The following is a 24,342-nucleotide window of genomic DNA, read 5'->3' as shown; positions in this document are numbered from 1 at the left end:
CTGAGCAGGGAAGGGTTTATTTGGTATACATTTATCTCTGGCTACAGTCCATTGAGAGAAGCCAAGGCGGGAAGTGAAGCCGAGGCCATGGAGGAACGTTGTACGGTCTTATTCCTGTGGTTTGCTCAGCTGGCTTTCTTACACAGCTCAGTACCACCTGCCCAGGGATATTACACCCACAGTGGTCTGGTCCCTCCCACACCAGTCAGAAATCAAGAACATGTACCACAGACTAGTGTACAGGCCAGTGGTATGGAAGCATTTTTTAACTGGGATTTCTTCCCAGATGACCCTAGTTTGTGTCAAGGTGACAAAAACTAACGAGCACTTGGCTCACTGGAGAGTAGGGAAGTTTTGTAGCTATTTTGTTTGATCTTTTCAAGCTCTCAAAGAAGCAATACACTGATTTTTAAGTGATAAACATACCCTTAAGCCATTTCTGTATGTCAGGTTTCTTGTGTTCTGTGGCTAACATGAGTATTAACTATTTCTTCCTTGTTTAGGCATCAGAGATAAAGTGTCTGATTGGGGTGCATTTCTAAAGCAGACCCTGAGAGGAGCCTGTAGTCCTCCTGTGTCTCTGCTAGAGGGCGTAAGTATCAACTGCTTCCTAAACCAGTGTGGAAAACCTTTGCAAGAAATCCAACAGTAATTGCTAATTCACTCCTTAGAGAATAGAGAAATGTTGTTCTTAGAGTTGTAAGCACAAGTATTGGAACATTTAGACTTCGTAGCAGTTGTACTTTGACTTGCTCAGTACCTGAGAAGCTTCTGAATCAGTTTTCTTTTGAGGTTCTACTGATAGATACTTCCATGCCCATTTGTGAACACTGTTTCAAACAACTTTAAATTTTTTTTGTACTCAGATTAAATTTTTTTATTCTTACCCAGGGCCTGGCACATCTTGAACTCCTGGTAAAAATTAAATGAATGAATGGATGGATAGATGAATGGTTGGATGGATGGATGACGTTGTGAACAATGGGCATATAAAATATCCTGGCCTGCATTGATCATGATTCTGCCATCTTAAAACTTGTAACTATTAATGTGTTCCTCCATTTGTTCATTTGTCCTTTTATACATCTAGATATGAAAACTTCACAGAGCAGTTTATACTAGGAAAATATGTAACAGTGAATGATAAGAATAATTAAGTAGGCTGGGAGTAGTGTCTCATACCTTTGGTTCCAGCACTAAGGAGGAAGACAGGAAAAACTGAGTTTGAGGCCAGCATGGTCTGTATAATGAGTGCCAGGAGACCAAGACTATGGAGGTTGGGGGTGGTGGTTAAGTGATGACTTTGGAACAAGTTCACTAATTTTTTTTTCTTTAACCCCATCCTCATTCCTATATTCTGGGACTTAAACCCAAGGTAACTGCTGTATAAATTAAGTTTCCTCTAGTCTCTTCTTTGTGTGTGTGTGTGTGTGTGTGCATGTTTATATGTGTGTGTGGAGCACACGTGTGGGTCAGAGGTTGACACTGGATGTCTTCATCAATTGCTCTCCTCTTTATTTTTTGAGACAGAGGCTCTCCCTTGTCCTGGAGTGTAGCATGAATCTTAAAAGTTCTTATTAATAAAATCAAACCTGAGGCCAGTTATTGGGGTGAACGCTGGAAGGTCAAAAAATCAGAACAAGCCACAGCTATCTCACCTCGCCAGATCTTCAGCTGGTCCTGTTTCCTCAGACTGGAAGCTTCTGTGTTCTCATCCCAATGGCTCTCAGCTGAACTGCTGCTAGAAGCCTGAATGCTTAACCAGCCAAATGCTTAACCAGGCAAATGCTTCTAGTTTCTGGTCCTCACGCCTTATAAACCTTTCTGCGTTCTACCACCATTCCCTGGGATTAAAGACTGCTTTCTGGGATTAAAGGTGTGAGTCACCATGCCTGACTGTTTCCAGTGCGGCCTTGAACTCACAGAGATCCAGAGGGATTTCTGTCTCTGGAATGCTAGGATTAAAGGCGTGAGTGCCACCATTTTCTAGCCTCTGTATCTAGTGGCTGTCTGTTCTCTGACCCCAGATAAGTTTATTAAGGTACACAATATTTTGGGGAACACAATACCACCACACTGGAGTTCACTAGTTGGCTAGATTGCCTGGCTAGCAAGCCTTTCAGGATCCTCCTAGCTCTGTCTTCCCTGTGCTGGGATTATAGGTTCCTGCCTCCACACCAACTTTACACGGGTGCTGGGAATCTGACGCTATTTTTTTTTCTTTCTTTCCTTTTTGATTTTTTTGTTTTTGTTTTTGCAAGACAGGGTTTCTCTGTAATAGCTCTGACTGTCCTGGAATTCGCTATGTAGACCAGGCTGGCCTTGAACTCACAAAGGTCCTTAATGTGCATTGGTGTTTTGACTGCTTAAATGTCTATATGAATGTGGTGGATTCCCTGGAACTGGAGTTACAGATAGTTTTGAGCAGCCATGTGGGTGCTGAGCCATCTCTCCAGCCCCCCTATTCTTTATTGTAGTTTTAAATACATATCTAGATGGTAAAATTTGTTTGTTTGTTTATTTATTTATTTATTTTATTATTTACTTTTTGGTGTTTTCGAGACAAGGTTTCTTTGTGCAGCTCTGGCTGTCCTGGAACTCACTCTGTAGACCAGGCTGACTTCAAACTCAAAAGATCTGCCTGATTCTGCCTCCTGGGTGCTGGAATTAAAGGGGTGTTCTACCACTGCCTAGCTAGCCTCAAATTCTCTATGTAGACCACGGTGGCCTTGAACTCACAAACATCTGTCTGCCTCTGCTTCCTGAATTCTAGTATTAAAGATGTGTAACAACATGCCCAATTTACAATTTTATTTTTAGTGGTGTATATTTGTGTGTGTCTGAGTATGGGTTTGTACACTTGAGTATGAGTGCTTATTGAGGCCAGGAGAGGGCATCAGATCCTCTGTAGCTGGAGTTATAGGCAGTTGTGAGCTACTTGACATGGATACTGAGAACCAAACTCAAGTCATCTACAAGAGCTGTACATGCTCTTCACTGCTGAGCCATTTATGTAGCCTCTAATTTTTCTTAGTAAAAAAAATCTAGATAGTTAAATTTTCCTTTCCTTTCACTATAACCAAAAGTTCTTACTGTTCATAAGAACATGTGGAATGGGGAAAACAAGTAAAATCTCATCAGAAGTAGATACATTATTGCTCATTAGATGCAAAATACTAAGAACAGTTTAAAAGGTAGGGAAGCTGACATCTGCTCTAATACTGTGATCTAATCAGTAAAAACAATATATATTTTGAAAAAAAAAACAAAGAGAAGCATAAGTAGATATTGACTTGTGTGTAGTGCTTATACCAACTATTCTCTGGTCTTTTTAGGTCTTTAGTATTCTAAAAGAGGGTAGGCATGTTTGACTTTCTCTTTAATGGTGATCATAGTTGCTTTCATAATCAGAGACAAGATTCTATTTTTAAAATTATACTAAATGAAATAATTTAGAGATATTTGTTAAAATAATTTTACTGTGTTATAAGTAAGATTTTCTTTATGATAAACATTTTCATATCATCCAAAAGTGATATTGTGGGAGACTATCTGTAGACAATGTAATTTAATGCCAGTGTTTGGGTGAGTAAAACAATATGAAGACTAGTTTGAGAAAATTTAGAACTTGACTCTTAAAAAGAAACATTAACCTCTCCCGTTTCATGTTTCTAACCTACAGCTCCGTCATGGAAGGAATCCTTTAGACCTCATTGCCCCGGGATCCAGACTAGAATGCCAAGCTTTCCAGGACTCTTTAAGCACTTGGATTGTTACTGTTGTTGAGAACATTGGGGGACGGCTGAAGCTGCGTTATGAAGGACTTGAAAGTTCTGACGGTTTTGAACACTGGTTGTATTACTTAGATCCGTTTCTTCATCACATTGGTTGGGCTGCTCAGCAAGGATATGAACTTCAGCCCCCACTAGGTAAAGAGTTACATAATACTTTTCTGTAAACTTCTATTATTGTTTTATTATTAATATCTTTGAGGCTGAAAATGTGTTCTACATATTATAAAAACCTTCCTTAATTCACATAAAAATGTTTTGTATTATACAAAGTAATTGCATTAGGTGTATATTTCTCTTTGATTTTGTTATTACACTTAGAGTTTAGCATACACTACTGATTATACCTCAGGCTTTTCCCCTAACCAATATTTTACCCTCACTTGCATTTATGACTGTGTAGTCCAGTTTGGGTATTTATTGCATTATTTCGTGGGCTGCAGCATTACTTCTGCTCTTACTGTAGATATTTTAGCAAACTTTCATTTTCTGGCCTCTTAAACAGAGTCCAGTACTGAGATTAGGGTACAAGTTCTTTTGTGTGAAGGTGGACCTGAACCCCTCACCCATAAAAGAAAAAAAGCCAGGCATGGTGGTGCATGTCTTTAATCTTAGTACTCAGGAGGCAGAGGCAGGCCGATCCTTGAGTTCGAGGTCAGCCTGGTCTACAGATCAAGTTCCAGGATAGCCAGAGCTACACAGAGAAACCCTGCCCTCTTGCGGGGATGGGGTGGTGGTGGTGAAACAATCCTGAACTTTTCCTAACCCATAGTAGAAAGTACTTATGTTTATGTGAATGCTTCAGAAGTGAAAACTATAGGCTTTCTCCTCTTAAAACATGCTATTTTGTCGTACTAAAGCCATCAGGCATCTGAAAAATGAAGCTGACTGGCAAGAGATTCTGGCCAAAGTAAAAGAGGAAGAGGAAGAGCCATTGCCCTCTTACTTATTTAAGGTAAAAACAGAAACTCACGATAAATACAAATTTTCTCCTTATAGTAGATAGTAGCAATTAGAGGAGGTAAAGAATGAAAAGTAATCATTGGAGGCAGGAGAGTGGCCTGTGGTGGGAAGGAGGGGTCAAACTGGAGAGATTATGATCCGCCTTGTTTTCCAGCAGTTAACTAGGTTTCTCTCAATGTCCTCTTAAAGCTATCTGAATGTCTTCTTTTCCAGTCTTAACTACATAACCTTAACTAGTTAGGAAATAAATCTTTCTTCCGGGTGTTCATTGTATTCCAAACAGAGAGAGGAATGTTTTACATGAGTTGTTGTTTTTGTCCTGAATGGATTTTCCCAGGAAGAAAAATTACAGGATGTACCAGAAGCTTAACAGTTCTGTTATTTTAATTAACTAGATTACCTTGTTGCTGTGATGAAATGCTGTGACAAAAGCAACCTAAGGAATAAGGGTTTATTTTAACTCATGGTTTGAAGGGATGGAGGCTGTCATGGCTGAGAAGTACGGAGACAGGAGCTTGAAGTGCCTGGTTATAGTAAACATGCAATCAGCAAGCAAAGAGAAATGAATGCTGGTGCTCAGCTCACTTCCTACTTTTCCAACAAGTCCAGGACCATAGTTCATAGGGTATTCTCCACATTCAGAGTATAGTTCTTCTCTCCTTGGTTAAACCTCTCTGGAAATACCCTTAGAGACACACCCAGAGCATGTCACCTAGATGATCCAAATCCAGTCTGATTGACAATGAAGATTAACCATCACAAGTAGTCAGCTATATATGAGTGTAAGTTAAGTCAAAGATACTTTATTTTTACTCTTTTTTTGTTATATACATTTCAGGATAAGCAAGTTATTGGAACCCATGAATTTTCTGTAAATATGAAATTGGAAGCTGTGGATCCATGGTCTCCCTTTGGGATTTCTCCTGCTACAATTGCTAAGGTGAAATGGCAGTAATTTTCTTCTGGAAAGAATTGCCATCAGGGTGACTAGTTGAGGAAATGGTGGTAGTTTGATCTTGAGGCTATAATAATACAGTTCACTGTAAAGCCAGATCTCTTCTGTATATTTGTATTGTATTGTCCAGTTTTGTGTGTCTGTGCCATTTCTTCTTCAGAGCTTAGTAGTCCTGAACAGCCAAAGCAGAGCAGAGTCAGAGCACCAAAGTAGGAGAAGGAAACGTTCTTTAGAGGCAAGCCTTACTTTGTATAACAGAAAGGACTTGACTATTATTTGGGCCCATGTTTATAAAGTATGAATCCAGAGAGTACCATTGCTTATCTAACCAGGGACAGGTTTTAGGGGCATAGAGAGACATGTAGGGTCACAGAATTAGCATCACCATTAGGATAGCTACAGCTGTGTGTTCTGGACTCAGACTTTAATCTCTCCAACAGCTTACAAAATTTAGGCTCTTGTTAAGAGTGACCACATTGTCAAAGTGCAGTTACTGTGTAATGGGGAGTATTTGGCTTAGGACCAGAGCAGAAGCCCATTTTCTGGAAGTAGAGCCCAAGGTGGATTATAGCTATGGGAATAATTACTAGGATGCTTAATTATCTGACTTGATGAGATTTACATTTTGTTTGTCTTAGTGGAAGATTATTCTCAGAGCACTGAGAGATTTTTGAGCCTGTAAGTAGTCTTAAGATCTCTGGAAGCTGGAGGAATAGCTCTGTGGTTAAGAGCCTTTAACAGAGAATTAGTTTAATTCCCAGCACCCACATCAGGTGGCTTATAACCACTTGTAATTACAGTTTCAGGGCCTCCTCCTTAGCACCTACACCCATGTAACATATATACACACAGACATAGACACACATATAAGTAATGAAATAAAAAGAAATCTTTAAGACACGCACACACAGAGAGAAAGAGAGACAAAAGGAGACTGAGACCAAGACCTATCAACCTTCTCTGGAGTCTGAAGAGGACATTTATTATGTTCTTATTTTGGCATTTGAAGTTAGTATAGTAATGTAGTTGACCCCTTAACTTAAACTAAATTTTGCTTTGAACCCAAATATTTGGCTGAGTTCAGGTTTGCAGTTCCTTGACTGTGTAACCTGCAGTAAGTTACTTTACTTTTCTTTAAATTCATTTTCCTTACCTGAAAAATGGAATTGAAAATGGTACCTACCTCAAGTAAAACTGAGTAAATATGTGGAAGATATTTAACTAAACTGGTACCTGATGTAGAACTAACATTTATTGAATATTTTAATAATCCAGTGTGAGTATAAATAACATGTTTGATTGTGCTAAGGAAAGTACAAGTCTATCTGTGATAGATACATGTTTGTGCATATATATATATATATATATATATATTATGTGTACAATATACATAAATCCATTGGTCAGTTTTATCTGTTTACTTATATAGGTTTTTGATAATAAGTACTTTCTGGTGGAAATGGATGACCTTCGACCAGAAGACCATACCAGGAGATCATTTGTGTGCCATGCTAACAGTCCTGGCATCTTTCCTGTGCAGTGGAGTCTAAAGAATGGTTTACACATCAACCCTCCTCCAGGTGTGGATTTGAGTTCTTCTGTGTTGTTTCTCAAAATTATTACTATCCTAAGTAATTATGTAGGTTCTCACTATGTAGCTGAGTGTGTCCTCATGCTCACCATATAACCCACGCTGGCCTTAAATTCCTCATGAACCAGCCTTAGCCCTTGAAATGTGTGTTGGATGGTATTGGTAAGATCTTTTATACCTCTTGTCTTGAGTATTATGGAGGTCCAAGATAAGGTAAATGAGATCTAGATTCCATAATTTTATTGATTGATTGATTGATTGATTGAGGAAGGGTCTTACTATGTGGCCTGGCTGGCCTGGAACTTGCTATGTAGACTAGGCTGGCCTTGAATTCACAGAGATCCACCTGCCTCTGCCTCTGGAGTACTGGGACTAAAGGCATGTGCCACCACACCCAGCTCATTCTGTAATATTTGAAGTCACAAGCTGAAGTGTTAGTATTTTTTCTCATACTTTGACATATATTTGTATAGCCAGCTGGAAGGACAGGTTCAAGCCTGATTCTATTGTGGTTCGCTAGTCTGTTCCATGTGGAATCTGTTGGGAGGTCACAGAGGGGTGGTGTCCTAGTTTGCTTCTCTGTTGCTGTGATAAGACATGGACCAAAAACAACTTTGGAGAAGAACGGGTTTTTTTCATCTTATACTTAAAACTCATCACTAAAGTAAGTCTGGCTGGAGCCCATGGCAGAAGCAGAAGCAGACTATGTAGGAATTCTGCTAAATGGTTTGCTCCTTATGGCTTGCTCAGACTGCTTTTTTATACATACAACCTAGGACCACCTTCCGAGGGGTGGCAGTCCGCACAGTAGGTTAGGCCTTCCCACATTAATCATTAATCAAGAAAATGCCTTACAGACTCTCCCCTGGGACCACAGTCTGATGAAGGCAATCCCTTAATTGAGAGTCTCTCTTCCCAGATATGTCTGTGTTTGTGTGAAGTTGACAGACACTAATTAGTATAGTAGGTTTGACAAACACTGAGCCTGTAGTCCTAGCTAGAAGGTGGATGAGTTTTAGGTGTTGAGACCTTGTTATGGAGATGACTAGTCAGAGGGACGTTATGATCAAGATCTAAAATGAGTAACAGCTCATTTTACTTGTTCTTGTAACTTTGTAAAGATATATTTTACCTAATCAAAGCACTGAACTAAAACTTCACTGAATTTGACTAAAATTTTAATATTTTTAAACTTGGAATATCTGGAAAGTGTCAGATATTAGTTTTTCTTATACCTGAAAACCAGATTGTTTTGACTTAGTAAGCTTTGGTAATCAAGGCTTCTCTTGAATGCTGACTGCTGAAGCATTGTACTGGAAGCACTCTTATATTGCAAGGATCATAAACTCTGTCCTCCACCCTTCATTTGGATGCCTTCATTCATCCAAAAAAACATTTATGCAGTGTTTGTTGTGAACATGTAGTGAATTTATCACTGAGAAAGCAGAGATGAGATAATCTAGCCTTTCAAGAGGCACATGGGAAAAAACATCCACAGAACTTCCCAGATTCTCCACCATCAGCGAGCAGAACACAAGGGGCACCTGGTGGGAAGGTATGGCATTGAACACTATGCTAGGAACTTGTTGCTTTGCAGGAAGGTGCAGGATATTCCAAGTTCTTTATACTGCTTGCCACCTTTGTGTGAAAAGGAGAAAACAAGAATTAAAGATATAGGAGCTTTGGGAATACTGTTGACAAGTCAACTGAACTTGTAATCAGAGGGAAAGGAGGGAATTATGCAATTGAAAACGACAGTGGGGCCTGGAGAGATGGCACAGTGGCTAAGAGCATTTGCTGCTTCTGCAGAAGTCCAGAGTCCAATTCCCAGTAACCATATCAGGTGGCTCAGAGCTGCCTGCAACTCTAGTTCTAGGGTATCTGGTACCCCCTTCTGGACTCCGCAGGTACCAGCATACATGTGTGAATACATGCACACATATATACATACACTTATATAAAAATAGAAGTATTTAAGAAAGAAACATGTCAGGGAATGTTTTATCAGAAGTGAAGATTGGGTCAGAGGGAGCGCTGAGGCCTTTTTTGTTTGGGCAAGAAAGAGGATAGCAAGGACTGTTGCCTGTAGGAGGACACAGTTTTGAGTAGCCTTTGATTAAGCTCTGAGGCAGAACAATTTAGACAAAAGTGAACAGCAGCCATGTAACTCCCATATAGATGGAGTTGAGTCAGATACTAGTTTGGAGGTGTTTCTACCAAGAACCTTGACATATTAAAGTAGAGAGTTGTTTATTTTTGTCTGAGTTGAATTTATGATTCAGATTATATAAGAGCATTTAGAGTTTTAAAATGTTTTCTTAATTGACATATACTGTATGTATTTATGGAGTACAGGGTAGCATTTTAATACATACATTCAATGTATAATGATCAGGGTGGAGTAATGGACATATCTGTTAGATATTATATCATTTCTTTGTGTTATGAACAGTCAAAATCTTCTCTATTAGTAGTTTGAGATGTTCAGTTAATTTTGTCAACAATAGTAGGGACATTATTCCTCCTATCCAGCTGCATCCCTGTGCCCACTATCCTCTCCATCCCTGGGAACATTAGACAGATTCTGTAGTACATGAATCTGAAAACAATGTTAAGAGTATTGCAACAGACCCAGGGTATGGTGGTATATGCCCGTAATCCTAGAACTTGGAAGATAGAGGAAGGACAGTCAATAATTCAAGGTCAGCTTTGGCTACATGAGTTCTAAGATATCCTGAACTGCTACATAAGACCCTGTCTTAAGGAAAAAAAAAAGAGAGAGACATTGTATTGGTATTAGCTAAGACATGTTAAGAAAAGTAAATGGCCTTATTGACAAAAAGTCCTCACTGATTAAAAAGTACTAATAAGCCTGGTGGTGATGGTGGCACACGCCTTTAATCCCAGCACTCGGGAGGCAGAAGCAGGCGGATCTCTGTGAGTTCGAGGCCAGCCTGGTCTACAAAGCGAGTTCCAGGAAAGGTGCAAAGTTATACAGAGAAACCCTGTCTCGAAAAAACAAAACAACAACAACAACAACAAAAAGTACTAATAAAATCAATAAGACTAAATTTCTATATACAAAACCAAGTCCTGTCTTTTTATTTTATTTTTTTTACACTCTTGACAAATTGTCAGTAACTAGTCATACAAAAAGACTGCTCAAAAAAGACCTGGTTTGAAATTTGGAAGTTTGAACAATTATTTCATTAATTTTATTACATAATTAAAATTTTTCCAGAGTAATTTTATAAAGTTAGCTCTGTACAGTTGTGGGTTCAGTTCCCTAGTATGAAAAGTACTAATTATGGTTTGTATTATAGAGTGCCCCTCCACATTGATGACAGTACATAGACTAACAGTATGAGGAGTTGTGAGTGGACACCTTGGCAGATGCTGGAGTCACAGGTGTATTAGTGTGAATCATTGCTCTTCTGTCTCTGTGCAGGCTTCCGGAGCCAGGACTTTGATTGGGCTGACTACCTCAAACAGTGTGGTGCCGAAGCTGCCCCCCAGAAGTGCTTCCCTCCGGTGAGACCCCCTCAGCCATACCTTGGAGAGATCATGTCCTCAGTTTATATAGTGACCACATTTTTTTCCTTCATTGTAATTCTTGTATTTATACCTCATTATTTTCAAAATAATATGCTATACTCTTGAGGTATTAATTTTAGACACTTGTGGTGACATAGTATAGTAAATAAACATTTAACTGTTTGGTGTTACCTTCCCTTCTGTCTTAACCATCACTAGTTAATTTTGATGAAATTTCAGTTAAAGATTTACTATATGTGCATCTTTAATAGCTCACTGCTGCAGTATTTTATGGTTGTTTTCCTTTTTAAAACATTTGTCATGTGAATAATTGCTGTTTTGTTGCTGTTTGGTTAATGTTCTTTGTGTCTATTACTAGTTCTTCCCATACCCTCCAGTAGCTTCTTGTTACTAATTCCACAAAGGCAGTCCAATCAGAAGATGAATGTTTCTGATATTTTTTTCTCCCTGGAAAGACAGCTTTCGAGGCTTTACCCGAGTAGTTCTGTGACTATCACACAGGGAATTCCCTCTCCTCTCTCTTAGGATTTGGAGCTGCTGTTACATAGAACTCATGGCCTCTTTCCTTGGTTTACTTGTGTGTGTGTGTGTGTGTGTGTGTGTGTGTGTGTGTGTGTGTGTGTGTGTGTGTGAGAGAGAGAGAGAGAGAGAGACAGAGACAGAGACAGAGACAGAGACAGAGACAAAGCGATGCAGAGACAGACATATATGCACATGCAAAGGCCAGAAGGGGATGTTGGGTGTCGTCCTATTTCTCTCCAATTTTTAAAAGGTAGGGTCTGTCACTAAACGTGAAGCTTTCTGTTTCTGATTGGCTCATTCCCAGAGAGCCTGTGGCATCCACTTGCCTCTCTGCACCACAGCTTTGGCATTACAGACATCTGCCATCATGTCGAGCTTTTTATATAAGTACCGAGGATTTGAACGCAGGTCTCCTTGCTCTCGCAGCAAGTACTATTGCCCACTAAGCGATCTCTTCAGCCTCTTGCTTGGTGGTTTTGATGGAGCCTGCTATTGCTTAGTAGCTTCTTAAAACATGGTTATAAGGACTGTGTAAACTTTAATAAATTCTATATATTGAAATTTTCATCCTTCTGATATACTCATAGTTTAGCTTTAATATGAAAGTTAGGTTGGACGTTACCTCAGAATTTAAAAATAGTGCTCACTTGTCTTACTTCTAGTGCTATGTTTTGTTTTAAGTCAAAAGACAATTTCACTCTTGAGGGTTTTTTGTTGTTTTTTTGAGACAGGATTACTCTTAACTTTTTGTAGATGAACCTGCCTTTCCTCTTCCCTTGTGCAAAGTTGCAGGTAGCCTGCCTTTTTTCCTCTCATAGAAAATATAGAATCTCAGCAGAGCCTGGTGGTGCACGCCTTTAATCCCAGCACCTGGGAGGCAGAGACAGTGGATCTCTATGAGTTCAAAGCCAGCCTGGTCTACAGAGTGATTTCCAGATCAGCTAGGCTACATATATTTTTTGAGACCTTGTCTCAAAAAACAAACAAAAATTTATAGTTTTGTTTTGTTTTTTGTTTTTTGGGTTTTTTTTAGATTTACTCTCACTCTGTAGTCCAGATTGACCTCAGACTCCCTAGGAGTCCCAAGGCTATCTTTAGACTCATGGTAATCATCTTGCCTCAGTTTACCAAGTGCTGGGGTTATAAGGGTTTTTTTTTTTTAAATGATTTTTTAGCCGGGCGGTGGTGGCACATGCCTTTAATCCCAGCACTCGGGGCAGAGCCAGGTGGATCTCTGTGAGTTCGAGGCCAGCCTGGGCTACCAAGTGAGTTCCAGGAAAGGTGCAAAGCTACACAGAGAAACCCTGTCTCGAAAAACCAAAAAGCAAAACAAAACAAAAAAAAGATTTTTTTAAAAGATGTATTTGTTTTTATTTTATGTGTCTCAGTATTTTGTGTTTATGTGCATGTGATGCCCTCAGAGGCTAGAAGGGGGCATCAGATCCTTGGAAATTGAGTTACAGATGATCGTGAGCCACCGTATAGATTCTGGCACCAAATCCAGGTCTGTTCCCAGAGTAGCAAGTACTCTTGATCTCTAAGCCATCTCTCCAGCCCCAAGTTTTTAATTTGTTATACTATATTTTTTTGATTTTCAGGACTACTTCTCTTCTTTGAATAGTTCTTTATTTTGTTTTATTTTATTTATTTTTGCAGTAGAGTCTCACTGACTTGACAGGATTTCCCTATTTCTGTCTGGCCTAGAACTTTCTATGTAGACAAGACAGGCTTTAAACTCACAGAGATCTACCTGCTTCTACTTCCTGAGTGCTGTGATTAAAGGCATGCACCATTAGACAAAACTCTTAATAGTTCTTTATTTTTAATGGTGTACTATTCTTTAAGTATGAAATAGATTTTCTTGTTTGCCAGAAGATGTTAATTAACACCACTACTGGTTTGAAGGTTTCTTTGCATGCTATCTGCTTTTTTATTGTATGTAGCTTTTATATTCTTAAATATATGATCATTCTAGATTACTGATTATATTTAAGTATGGGAAACTAAAACAAACTGATTAGAAAATTTGAGCATGTTTGGATGGGGTTTGTCAACCTTGACTTTTCCTACAGAGCGGGATCTTTAATTGAGTGGCCATTCATTGAGAAAAACTAAACTTCTATCTTGATGTGTTGTCCTATTACTGTAAAAGATCTTTTCCTGTCCCCTGTCTGATATTATAGAGGCTACGGCTGGGCCTTCACTACATACACACCCTTGACAGTTGTTTGTGTCCTCCTGCCCAAAGATCTTGTATTTTATCTTTTCCAGAGAATAAATCTCACTTTCTGTAGGGAAGGGAAAGACACAGTTGCCCTGAGGTATGTAATAGTACATAATGGCATAATGTAAATGCTTTTTAAATGTTTCTGAAAAAGAAAGAAGAAAGAAAGGAAGTAAAGATAAAGGTCCTCCAAGCATGAAGATACACAACTATAATTCCAGTGCTCTAGGAGGCTGAGGCAGGAGGATTGATGTAAATGGGAGGCCAGCCATTTCTAAATAGTAAGACCCCCATCTCAAAAAACATTTTGTTTTTAATTAAAAAAAAAAAAAAAAAAAAAAAAGAGGGGCTGGGAATGTAGCTCGTTGTCTTTTTTTAGAGTGCTTGCTTAGCATGCCTGGAGTCCTGAGTTAGAGCCTCAGAACTGTATAAGCAAGGTATGATGGTACACACCTGAAATCCTAGCACTTGGAAGGTGGAAGTAGAAGGATCAGGAATAAAGGTCACATCTTTGCACGTAGCAAGAGTTAGAGGTCAGCCTGGGCTACATGAGACGTGTCTGAAACAAAACAGAAGAACCATGCAAATCAACTAGACCTTGTTTAGGTCACTCACTTCTGCCCCCACTTGCATCAGTGCTGGTTCTGACAGTTCTTGGCTTTCTTCACTGCCAATTTATGTTTACTATCTCTTGTTATATGCGTCCTATTAGGTTATGGTTTTATTTTTAAATTTATTTATTTATTTTGTGTGTGCATTTGTACATGTGCACATCATGGCACACATGGAACTTTTCACCTTCCACCTTGTAGGTTCTGGGGTTCAAACAAGGACCTTTACACACTGAGCCCATCTAGACAGCTCTAGATTTATACTCTCAAAAACCAACAGCAATTTTTAATGAGTTATCAGGAAGGAAAATAACTAAATCTTAAAACTTGTTTCCTCCTATATTCCCTTTGCTTCCTTGAAAACAAAACAGAACAAAATATGTTTATTGCTTTACTGTAAATTTAGGGATTAAATACTGCTTGCAAAACATTCCAGTTGAACACAAGTTAATACTAGATATTAATCTAATTAGTAAATTTGATTCATTGATTTTCTTCTAGTCAATTTATGAGCACCAGTTTAAGAAGAACATGAAAGTGGAGGCAGTGAACCCTCTTCTCCCTGAAGAAGTCTGCATTGCCACCATTACTTCAGTGAGAGGCTCTTACCTGTGGCTCCAGCTAGAAGGTAAGGGCCAGCACCCCTGACAAGTTTCCTGTGGCCATTTCTTTGCTCTTCCTGCTCACCCCTGTAGGGTAGCTTGTTAGACTCAGTGGACTTGTTAAATAGTGAGATAATTTGAAATCCAAGATTTTAAGCTAACATTTTACTTTTTGTCCTTGACTTTTAAATTTTAGGAAATGGAAGTCAATAAAAACTCTTTAAAGTCCTTTATTTTCATAAGGGCAAGTCAAAATAACGTTTATTTTGATGTTACCAAAATACATTAGTAAAACATTAACGGCCTCACTTACTGAAGAGGTGACATTTTGGTTGCCCCAAGACAATAGAACCAAATAGAATGTAGACAAACTTAATTTATATTTCTCAAGGTAATATTTAGTGATTGGGCAGGTTTGTGGATGAAGCTACGGAAGTGCTCGATGCTGCAGCTATTGTATGTGCCTGCTTTTTTTTTTATCCTGCTGCCAAATAGTCTCTAAAAAGATGCCTTCTATTTCTGATTTGTAGAATTGATGTGTAATGAAGATGTCAAGAACAGTATTTACTGCAGACATCCATGCAATATCTGCCAAACAATTTGGCAATCTTTTCCTGATTTGAGTTCATTGTACCGCATTCAGGTTTATTCCAAGAATACAAGACCTTAGTCCTGGTAGTTAAAGTAAACTTGACGTTTTGCCACCATACTCTGGTTATTTCAAGGAAATGATGACTATGATACTTATTAGCCATCTGAATGACACCAGTCATAGCTCCAGTTACTTCTTTGCTGTTCCTTTGCCAAAGGTCACTGTGTATTTACTTCCTTCTTGGTTCTTACAAGTTACATATAGAAGGCAACTTATTTTTTCATAATATTTATATAACATAAACTGTATGACTTCCATGAGAAGGATCATTGCTTAAGAGACTTGTGTCTATATTACTACAGTGCTGTTGAAAAAGTAACGTGTAGGTAGGACCTAGGCATGGTTGTGCAGTGCCTATAGTCCCAATACTTAGGAGGCTGAGGCATTGGGATCACTGTTTCAAAGCTAGCCTATATTACCTAGTGAGACCCAGTCTCAAAAACTAAACAAACAAACCACATAAAACAAAAAAACTTACAGAGGAAGCTGTTTAATAGTTCAAATTTTGTTTTCTTAATCTAACAGGTTCTAAGAAGCCTATACCTGAATTTATTGTAAGTGTGGAGTCGATGGATATATTTCCTTTGGGATGGTGTGAAGCCAATGGCCATCCTCTCAGTACTCCTCGTCGGGCACGAGGTATTTGTCTATTTCTGAATTAGAGGACTGGTTATTAAATGATCTCTTGCACAGGTGCTACCAGTCACAGTGCATATAGACATTTTAGAGAAAATCAAAATGATATTTATTATCTTTTTGTGTAGGCAGTTATTTATTGCAACAAACTCTTATTAGCTTAGAGGTCAGGGCTAAACTTCGGAAATCTTGATTTCTCATAGACTATAATAATACAGGGTTCCACAAGGGCAGGTATTATCTTAGGGCTTGAACTAGGCTCCCCATGTTTACTCAGATGGGTACTGGCAAATGTCTTAGTCCATTCTGGTTTTGATATCAAAATTCTATAACATAATATATCTATTATCACTGGGGCTAGGAAGTCCAAGTGATAGGGTGTTAGCAGATATTAGGATCTGTTTTTTAGATAAGGCCTTTTTTTTCTTTTTCAGATTTAAAAAATTTTATCATAAGTGTATGAGTGTTTGGCCTGCATATATAAATATGTATCATGTGGGTGCCTGATGCCCCCAGAGTTCAAAAGAAGGTATCAGAGTCCCTGGAACGGAGTTACTTATGGTTGTGAATTACCATGTTGGGACTGGACTAAACCAGGGTCTTCTGTAAGAGCAGCAAGTACTCTTACCCTCTGAGCCTTCTCTTCAGCTCAGAGATGTTCTTGCTGTGTCTTCACATGCTAAAACAGACTGCTTACTCTCTGGGGCATTCTTTGTAGGGGTACTAATCCCATTTATGAAAGGTCTGTCTTCAGCCCTTGCCAAATGCCTCGCCTTCTAATGTGTAAGTAGGGTTTCAGAATTAATTTGAGAATACAGTCAGACATTAGCAACAGAAATTCATTTCCATAGGCTATTGAACTGAGGAACTTAGTTCTTTGCTAATCATTGGCTAAAGTTCTTTGCCAAATGGATCTCTTCATAGGGCAGCGCAGAAGCTGGCTTCTATTGGAATGAGGTAGCCATTTTTTTAAAATTTGTATTTTCCTTTTTTTTTTTTTAAATTGGAGACAAAGTCTCACCATGTAGACCGTGGCTGGGCTAGAACTCAGTATGTAGACCAGATTGACTCTGAATTCAGATTTGCCTACCTCTGCCTCCCAAGTTCTATGTAAAAACAAGTGCTCTTAAGTGCTGAGCCATCTCTCCAGCCCCTTCACTCTCTTTTAGTTATATGGTGGTGGTTTTTTTCTACATTTATTGTGTGTGTATATTTGTGTTTATGTATGCACATACACATGCCACTGCATACACATGGAAGTCAGAGAACAACTTCTGGGAGTTGATTCTCCTTTTCCATCAAGTGTCTATTGGGAATCAAACTCAGGTTGTCAGACTGAGTGGCAAGTGCCCTAAGTGGTCTTTTTAAAAACCTGGAGCCAGATATCAGGGTGAAAGTTGAAAGATCAGAGAAGCAGAGCAAGCTACCTCTTAACTCACCTACTCCTCAGCCTGCAAGAGCCTAAAAAAGACCTGAGTTCCTGTCTCCTCCCACCTTGTATTCCTTTCTCTGCCCAGCCATATCACTTCCTGTCTCAACCCTTCTAGTACTGAGATTAAAGGTGTGTGATCCCACATGCTGGAGTTAAAGGTGTGTGCCACCACTGCCTGACCTCTGGGGCTGGCTCTGTCCTCTGATCTTCAGGCAAGTTTTATTTCCTAGATTACAAGGAATATATCACTGCACCCTTATCCACCAAGCCCTCCTGTCAACCCTCTATTCTCTTTTTATACACACATTTTTAATTTTAATGTATTTCAGTGTAATTCATTGGCTTTTTTTTTTTTATCACCTCTGCTCTTGGTGTCATATTTAAGAAGGATTCCACAGATTCAGTGCCGTGAACTTTTTCTAATATGTAAGGGTTTTGAAGTTTTATCTCTGTTTGGTAATTTGCTTTCATTTTTATATATGATGTAAGTTAAGAGTCTAGCTTCATATATATGGATGTTTTATTTCTCTAGCACTGTGTTGAAAACTGCTCCTGCTCCATTAACTGCTTCTAGGGTCCTTGTCCAATCAGCCTTTGTTTTCAGTATTTGTTTTTTCTGTTAAAGTATTTGTAGGTATTGATTAGCCTAGTGGATCCTTGAAAATATTCTTTTTTTTCCTAAAAAGATCCCATCCTAGAAAAATGTTCCTTAGTTAGGATGTTGACACTTAAACTAATTTAAAAGTACTTGCTCATTATTTACATACAACCAGGTATTAAATATGCTGATTACAAGTGTAAGTCTTTGCCTTTGTCTTCAAAATTTTTTGGCATTTTTTTCTCTTACAGTGCATAAACAAAGGAAAATTGCAGTGGTTCAACCAGAAAAACAGTAAGTAATATAATAGATGTCTAAACAGTTCAGGTTTGAAATTTAGAATATCTAGGGGAAAATAACTGTTTAAGGGAATATATCTCCTTTGTGTTGTTTTTCTCAGATGGAAGCATATACTTTTAAGTCGAATTTGATAGCTTATATATTTCTTTCATACACCTTTCCTAAAATTGCACTGTAAAATTAGGCATGGTGGTGTACATCTATAATCTTAGCTACTTTAAAGGCTGAGTCAGCACGATCATTTAAGGCAGGTGTGGGTTGTATAGTGGCTTGTATTGTTTTAAAAACAATTTCTACTTTTAAAAAATGTGTTATGAGCCGGGCGGTGGTGGCGCACGCCTTTAATCCCAGCACTCGGGAGGCAGAGCCAGGCGGATCTCTGTGAGTTCGAGGCCAGCCTGGGCTACCAAGTGAGTCCCAGGAAAGGCGCAAAGCTACACAGAGAAACCCTGTCTCGAAAAACCAAAAAAAAAAAAAAAAAAAAAAAAATGTGTTATGAGTTAACGGCATTCTTCTATTTTTGATTTACAAGTTGGCCACTTTTGCTTTTTTGAAAGAAACTAACCTGCAGGCTAAAGGTAATTTCACTATTTTTTTTTCCTTTGTTTTCTTGACCCAGAATACTGTCTTCAAGAACTGTCCATGAGGGCCTGAAGAATCAGATGAACTCCACATATTCAGGTATAGTATTTGTGACATTGGGAAGAAGAGATTCTTGGTTACCTTTTAATGGACTGTATCTGGAAATAAAGAATACATTTGAGCCAGATGTAGTGGCACATGTCTGTCATCCCACCACTTGGGAGATAAAAGGCAGGAGGATAACCTCAAGTTCAAGGCCAACATGGTCTACATATAAAACTCTGGGACAACTATAGCTACATAGTGAGACTCTTATCTCAAAATAAAATAAACCAAAAGTCCCTGTACATTTGAAGTATTAATTAAGATGGGGCTTAGGAGATAAGTTATAAGTCTGGGTAATGTTCTACGTTTATCTCTAGGAATGTTATAGAATAGATTATTGAATAATTGATATTTGAAGGACTATAAAAGAAATAACTGACCATCAAGACTAATGGGTTCATGGAGTAGGTCTTCTACTTCCTTTATCAGAAGTGTGGGGCTCTAGATTTGTGTTATATTACCCAGGAGTTAATCAACAAATGTAGTTCAGGATAGTGGTAAGCTCCATAAAGTAAATATAAAATATTTAAGAGCATTGCCAGACAGTATGCTAAGCTTCAAAATACATATTTCCATGGCTGGGGATGTAGCTAAAAGCTTGTATAGCATGTGCAAAACCTCAAAACTCATGTAATGGTGTGTATGCTGGTTGCCACCCCCACCTCATCTTTGGAAACATGGAGTAGAGTGAGAATGACTAACTGTGAACACTTGTTTCTTCATTTCCAGTGATGACCAATGGAAAATATTGTTGTCCAAAGATATACTTCAACCACCGTTGCTTCTCAGGGCCATACCTTAACAAGGGAAGAATTGCTGAGCTGCCTCAATGTGTAGGTCCTGGGAACTGTGTTCTGGTACTTAGAGAGGTAAGGTTCTAGGGCAGAACTTGGAAGTTAAATGGGAATTTCCTAGGATCATTCATACAGAGAACCATGTGCCATTGAACAACAGCTATAGGTTTAATCAAATATAACTAACATCTCATGTATAATAGTTCACTTTTAGCCATGATGATGCAATTCTAAGACCAGGTAGTGCCTAGAACTGTGAAAAGGACCAAACCTTATAGATTCTGTTTTTTTCCTGTATGTATTATATTAATACTTTTTTGTTCTTGAAACAAGATACTTGAGGGAGGTTAGTTATGAAGAAAAAGAGGTTTATTTAGTACATAGTTTTGGAGGCTAAAAAGTTTAAGACCAAGTATCCCTATTGATTTGGCTTGTGGTGAAGTTCCTCTCGACTGTGTCAAATCATAGTGAGTACTACACATGTGAGGAAGAATCATGTTGCCAAATAAGAAACTAGAGAGAGACTGTCCTACTGTCCCCTCTGAGGTCACATTTCCAATTTTTCTAAGGACATCTAGTTTCATTTGCTGATGCTGTAACAACAACAATAACAATCTGACAAATCAGCTTAAAGGAGAAAAGGGTTATTTGGCTCATAATGCACATTATAATTCATCATTGCAGGGAAGTCAAGCCAGCAGAAACTTGGAACAGCTGCTCACGTTATATCACATAATATATATATTAGTCAAGAGCAGATGAATGGATGGATATCTGCGTGCTTGTGATCAGCTCACTTCCTCTTTTATATAGCCAGGACCCAAACCTAGGAAGTGCTGCTACTCACTTATAGGCTGGGTCAGTCAACATAATCAAGATAATCCCCCACAGACATGCCCATGAGGAAGCCAAATCTAGACAATTCCTCACTGACACTCCTGCCTACATTCAGATTGACAATTAAAACTAACCATGGCAATCTCCCCCTGGCCTCACTTCTTTAGAATTCTGTCTATATCATACTGTGGACCAAGATTCTGACACATAAGCTTTTGGGAAGCTGGGGGGTTGAGGGGGGCAGTGACACATGTTCAAACCATGTCCAAACCATAACACTTACGATAAAATTTAATAAGTTAGATATGGTAAGTGATTAACAGCAATAGCAAATAATAAAATAGAAAATTATAACAATATACTATAATAAAAGTTGATTGAAAGTCATCTTTCATATTACCTTACTGAGTTGTACCTTCTACTGTTGCAGTGAGATCCGATCAATGCCTACATGATGAGTGGTGTGACATTAGACTACTCTAGGGTTGCTTGAACCGTGACCGTGTACTGTGGTATCTCCAGAGCTGATCTGATAACTGGCACAGCTGAGAGACTATAGATAACGTGTATACCACGGACACAGTAGGCAGAGATAATCCATATGTGTCGGCAGGTGGTACAGGATTTCATCGGGGTACTCAAAATGGTGTACAATTTAAAATTTGTGAATTATTTCTGGGCTTTTAGACCACTGTGCTGCAACTCAGAACACAAAGTCAGTTAAAGCTGGATACTACTGTCCTACATGGCAAATTGGTATACAATTTGTTTCTGTTCCTCAGGGAACATTCACTTAAGCAAATCTTCAAATAGGTTCACCTCTTTCTAAACAAGGTGTCTGTCAGAGATTGCATGGGTACTGTATAGAGGAGCTTTTCATACTGCATATGAAAAGCAGGGTGTTGTGATGCATACCTTTAATTCTAAAGGTCTATCAGTTTTAGTTATCTTTGAACCAGCTCTTAGATTCATTGATTCTTAGTGTTACTTATTTCATTTTCATTAATTTCTGCTCATATTTTTATTATTTCTTGTCATCTACTGGGTTTAATTTGTCCTTGTTTTTCCAAATCCTTGAATTGTATCATTAAGTTATTTGTGCTTTTTCTGATTTTTAAATGTAGGCACTTAGAGCTATCACTTCCCCCCAAAGGGCTGCTTTTTATGGGTCCCAGGTGTTTGTTGTATTGTGCTTTCATTGTTACTTAGTTCTAGGAATTTTTTAATTTCTTCTTTGACCCATTCAGCATTCAGTAATGAGTAGTTTAATCTCTGTGAGCTTATGTTCTTTGGAGAGATTTCTTTGTTGTCAGTGTGAAGTTTTATTGCATTATGGTCAGATACGATACACAGTTATTTCAGTTCTTCTGAATTTGTTAAGATTTGTGTCTCATGATGTAGGCTGCTGAGTAGAATGTGTTTTAGTTAGTGTTTGGGTGGAATATTCTGTAGATAGCTGTTAGGTCGTATTTGATATATGTTGTCATTTAATTCTGATGTTTTTCTGTTTATCTTTTGTCCAGATGTCCTGTCTAATGGAGACAGTGGGGTATGAAAATCACATGCTGGGTTGTTGATCATTGGTGTCTTTAATTCTAGTAAGAGGTTTTTTTTTTTTTATGAAATTGAGTACTCCAGAGTTTTGCACATACATGTTTAGAGTTGTTATGTCTTCTCCGTTGATTGTTCTCTTGACTCTTGGTCAGAGTAAAGTGTCTCTCTCTTCTAGTAGTTTTAGTTTAAAGTCTGTTTTGCCTGATATTAGGATAGCAATGCCTGCTTGCTTCCTGTGCCCATTTGCTTGGAATACTTTTTTACATCCTTTTACTTAAATGTGGTGCCTGTGTTTAAAGCTGAGTTTCTTGTAGACAAAAGAAAGATGGAGTTTTGTTTCTTAATCCATTCAGTCAGCTTGTGTCTTTTGAGAGTTGAGACCATTAATATTTAAAGTTATTATTGAAAGGTGTGTGGTTGTAGCCATTTAATTGTGGGGTTTTTGTTTTTGTTGTTTGTATTCTTAGTTGTATTTTGTGTTTCAGCAATTATAATTTTATTTGTTTTCTGTGAATTGGGGAGGATTCAGGCAGAGGTAGGGTCAGGTGGACTCACAGACTGAGCCAGAGCACAGGATGTGTGGGCCTGGCTGGGCCTGGAGGGTAGATCTGGCACAAGTGCCTGCAGAGTGGGGAGGGCCTGTGCCAGGGAATACAAGTGGGTTACTGTTGTCCTTACACCACAAGACTGGCTCGAGGGTCCCTGGCTAGCAGCTGCATGGAGACTGGAGTTGGGAGGGGTTGGGCCAGGGAGCACTGTGTCACCATACCACATAGTTGAGGTAGGATAAAGGTCTCTTAAGTTGCATCAGGGTTCATCTTCACATGGTCCAGGGACCAGCAATGGGTCAGATGGCTGACCATGTGTGGGAGCAAGTGGATTGGCTCTAGGATGCGTTGCCTGAAGTTGTAGGTTCAAACTCTCAAGTTCAGGCTCCAGGCAGCCCTAGATGATCCAGTGGATGGGATGACTGATGGGAGTGGTGGGGGCATGTGCCTGTAATTCTAACACTTAGGAGGCTGAGGCTGTAGAATTTCTAGTGCAAGGCAAGACCCTGTGTTTAAAAAAATGTGCATGTGTGTGAGTGTATGTGTTCACTGTGAGATTAGTTTACAACTTGAGGTTGTGTGGCATTAACTAGAATCCATGATTAAGCTGTGAATTTCTGGGGCTTTCAGCACCTTTGGTCAGTGTGTTGCATTGTAAGTAACACATTTGAGGACTTGAACCTGTCAGTCTTGAGAAGGGCAAGGCAGAGCTGAGGAAGCTAGTTTCCAGACCCTCTAGCCATCAGAAGGCTGATGTCTGTAGAGAGTCTTTCTCCTGGTTGTTTTTGCCAATTTGGCATAAGCTAGTGCAATCTGGGAAGAAGAGTCTCCACCAGACTGTCAGAAAGTCTTTGGGCATTTTATTGATTAATGATTGATGTGGGAGGGCCTAGTGCGCCGTGGGCAGTGCTACCTCTGGGCAGGTGGTCCTGCATTGTATAAGAAATCAGGCTGTGCAATCCACAAGAACCAAGCCAGTAAGCAGTGTTCCTCCATGGTCTCTGCTTCAGTTTTGCCACTAGGTACCTAATGAAAGACTGTAACCTGTAAATGAAGTAAACCCTTTCCTCCCCAGTCCCAAATAAATAGTTGTCTGTGTGCCACCATGATGGGAAAACATTTGGAAGCACATGCTAGAGTACTTTCAAATTTGTGGTGCTTGTTTTTTTCCTGAATGGTTTAAGTAATCTAATTACTCTTAATTTGTAGCTGATATATTTTTGCTTTTATTATTTTGTTAACATTCTTAATATAACTGGAAATAATTTCCAAAATGATCTTATAAGTCTTAAGGCTAGCAAGTGTGTTAAAAGTCTAATGGTCTTCTTTTTCCCTTTCCTCTTGAACCTACATTTCTGCCTTAAAACCCATCTCAGGTCCTCACTTTACTTATCAATGCAGCCTACAAACCCAGCCGTGTCCTTCGTGAGCTCCAGCTGGACAAAGACTCTGTGTGGCATGGATGTGGGGAAGTCCTAAAAGCCAAGTGA

General features: G+C 38.9%; 1 protein-coding gene across 7 annotated transcripts in view; it reads left to right on the top strand.

Annotated features, from left to right (window-relative positions):
• The window catches only part of Sfmbt1 (Scm like with four mbt domains 1), a 124,106-nt gene that overhangs the window by 86,506 nt on the left and 13,258 nt on the right, over positions 1–24,342 (top strand). For 6 of the 7 annotated variants that reach the window (XM_052733743.1, XM_052733741.1, XM_052733744.1 and 3 more), the window contains 12 exons: positions 504–592; positions 3,683–3,929; positions 4,652–4,746; positions 5,593–5,694; positions 7,139–7,289; positions 10,749–10,831; positions 14,714–14,840; positions 15,992–16,105; positions 18,384–18,426; positions 19,046–19,113; positions 19,849–19,988; positions 24,229–24,338. In XM_052733743.1, coding sequence (XP_052589703.1) covers positions 504–592; positions 3,683–3,929; positions 4,652–4,746; positions 5,593–5,694; positions 7,139–7,289; positions 10,749–10,831; positions 14,714–14,840; positions 15,992–16,105; positions 18,384–18,426; positions 19,046–19,113; positions 19,849–19,988; positions 24,229–24,338 — 1,369 coding nt within the window. The remainder of the gene's footprint in view (positions 1–503; positions 593–3,682; positions 3,930–4,651; positions 4,747–5,592; positions 5,695–7,138; positions 7,290–10,748; positions 10,832–14,713; positions 14,841–15,991; positions 16,106–18,383; positions 18,427–19,045; positions 19,114–19,848; positions 19,989–24,228; positions 24,339–24,342) is intronic. The other variant, XM_052733745.1, reaches the window with a different exon arrangement.

This window comes from Peromyscus californicus, unplaced genomic scaffold (assembly GCF_007827085.1).
Source record: "Peromyscus californicus insignis strain IS unplaced genomic scaffold, ASM782708v3 Scaffold_12__1_contigs__length_115047231, whole genome shotgun sequence".
Classification (NCBI taxonomy): Eukaryota; Metazoa; Chordata; class Mammalia; order Rodentia; family Cricetidae; genus Peromyscus; species Peromyscus californicus.
Note: the sequence above shows the minus strand (reverse complement) of the source record. Positions and strands in the feature narration are given on the sequence as shown.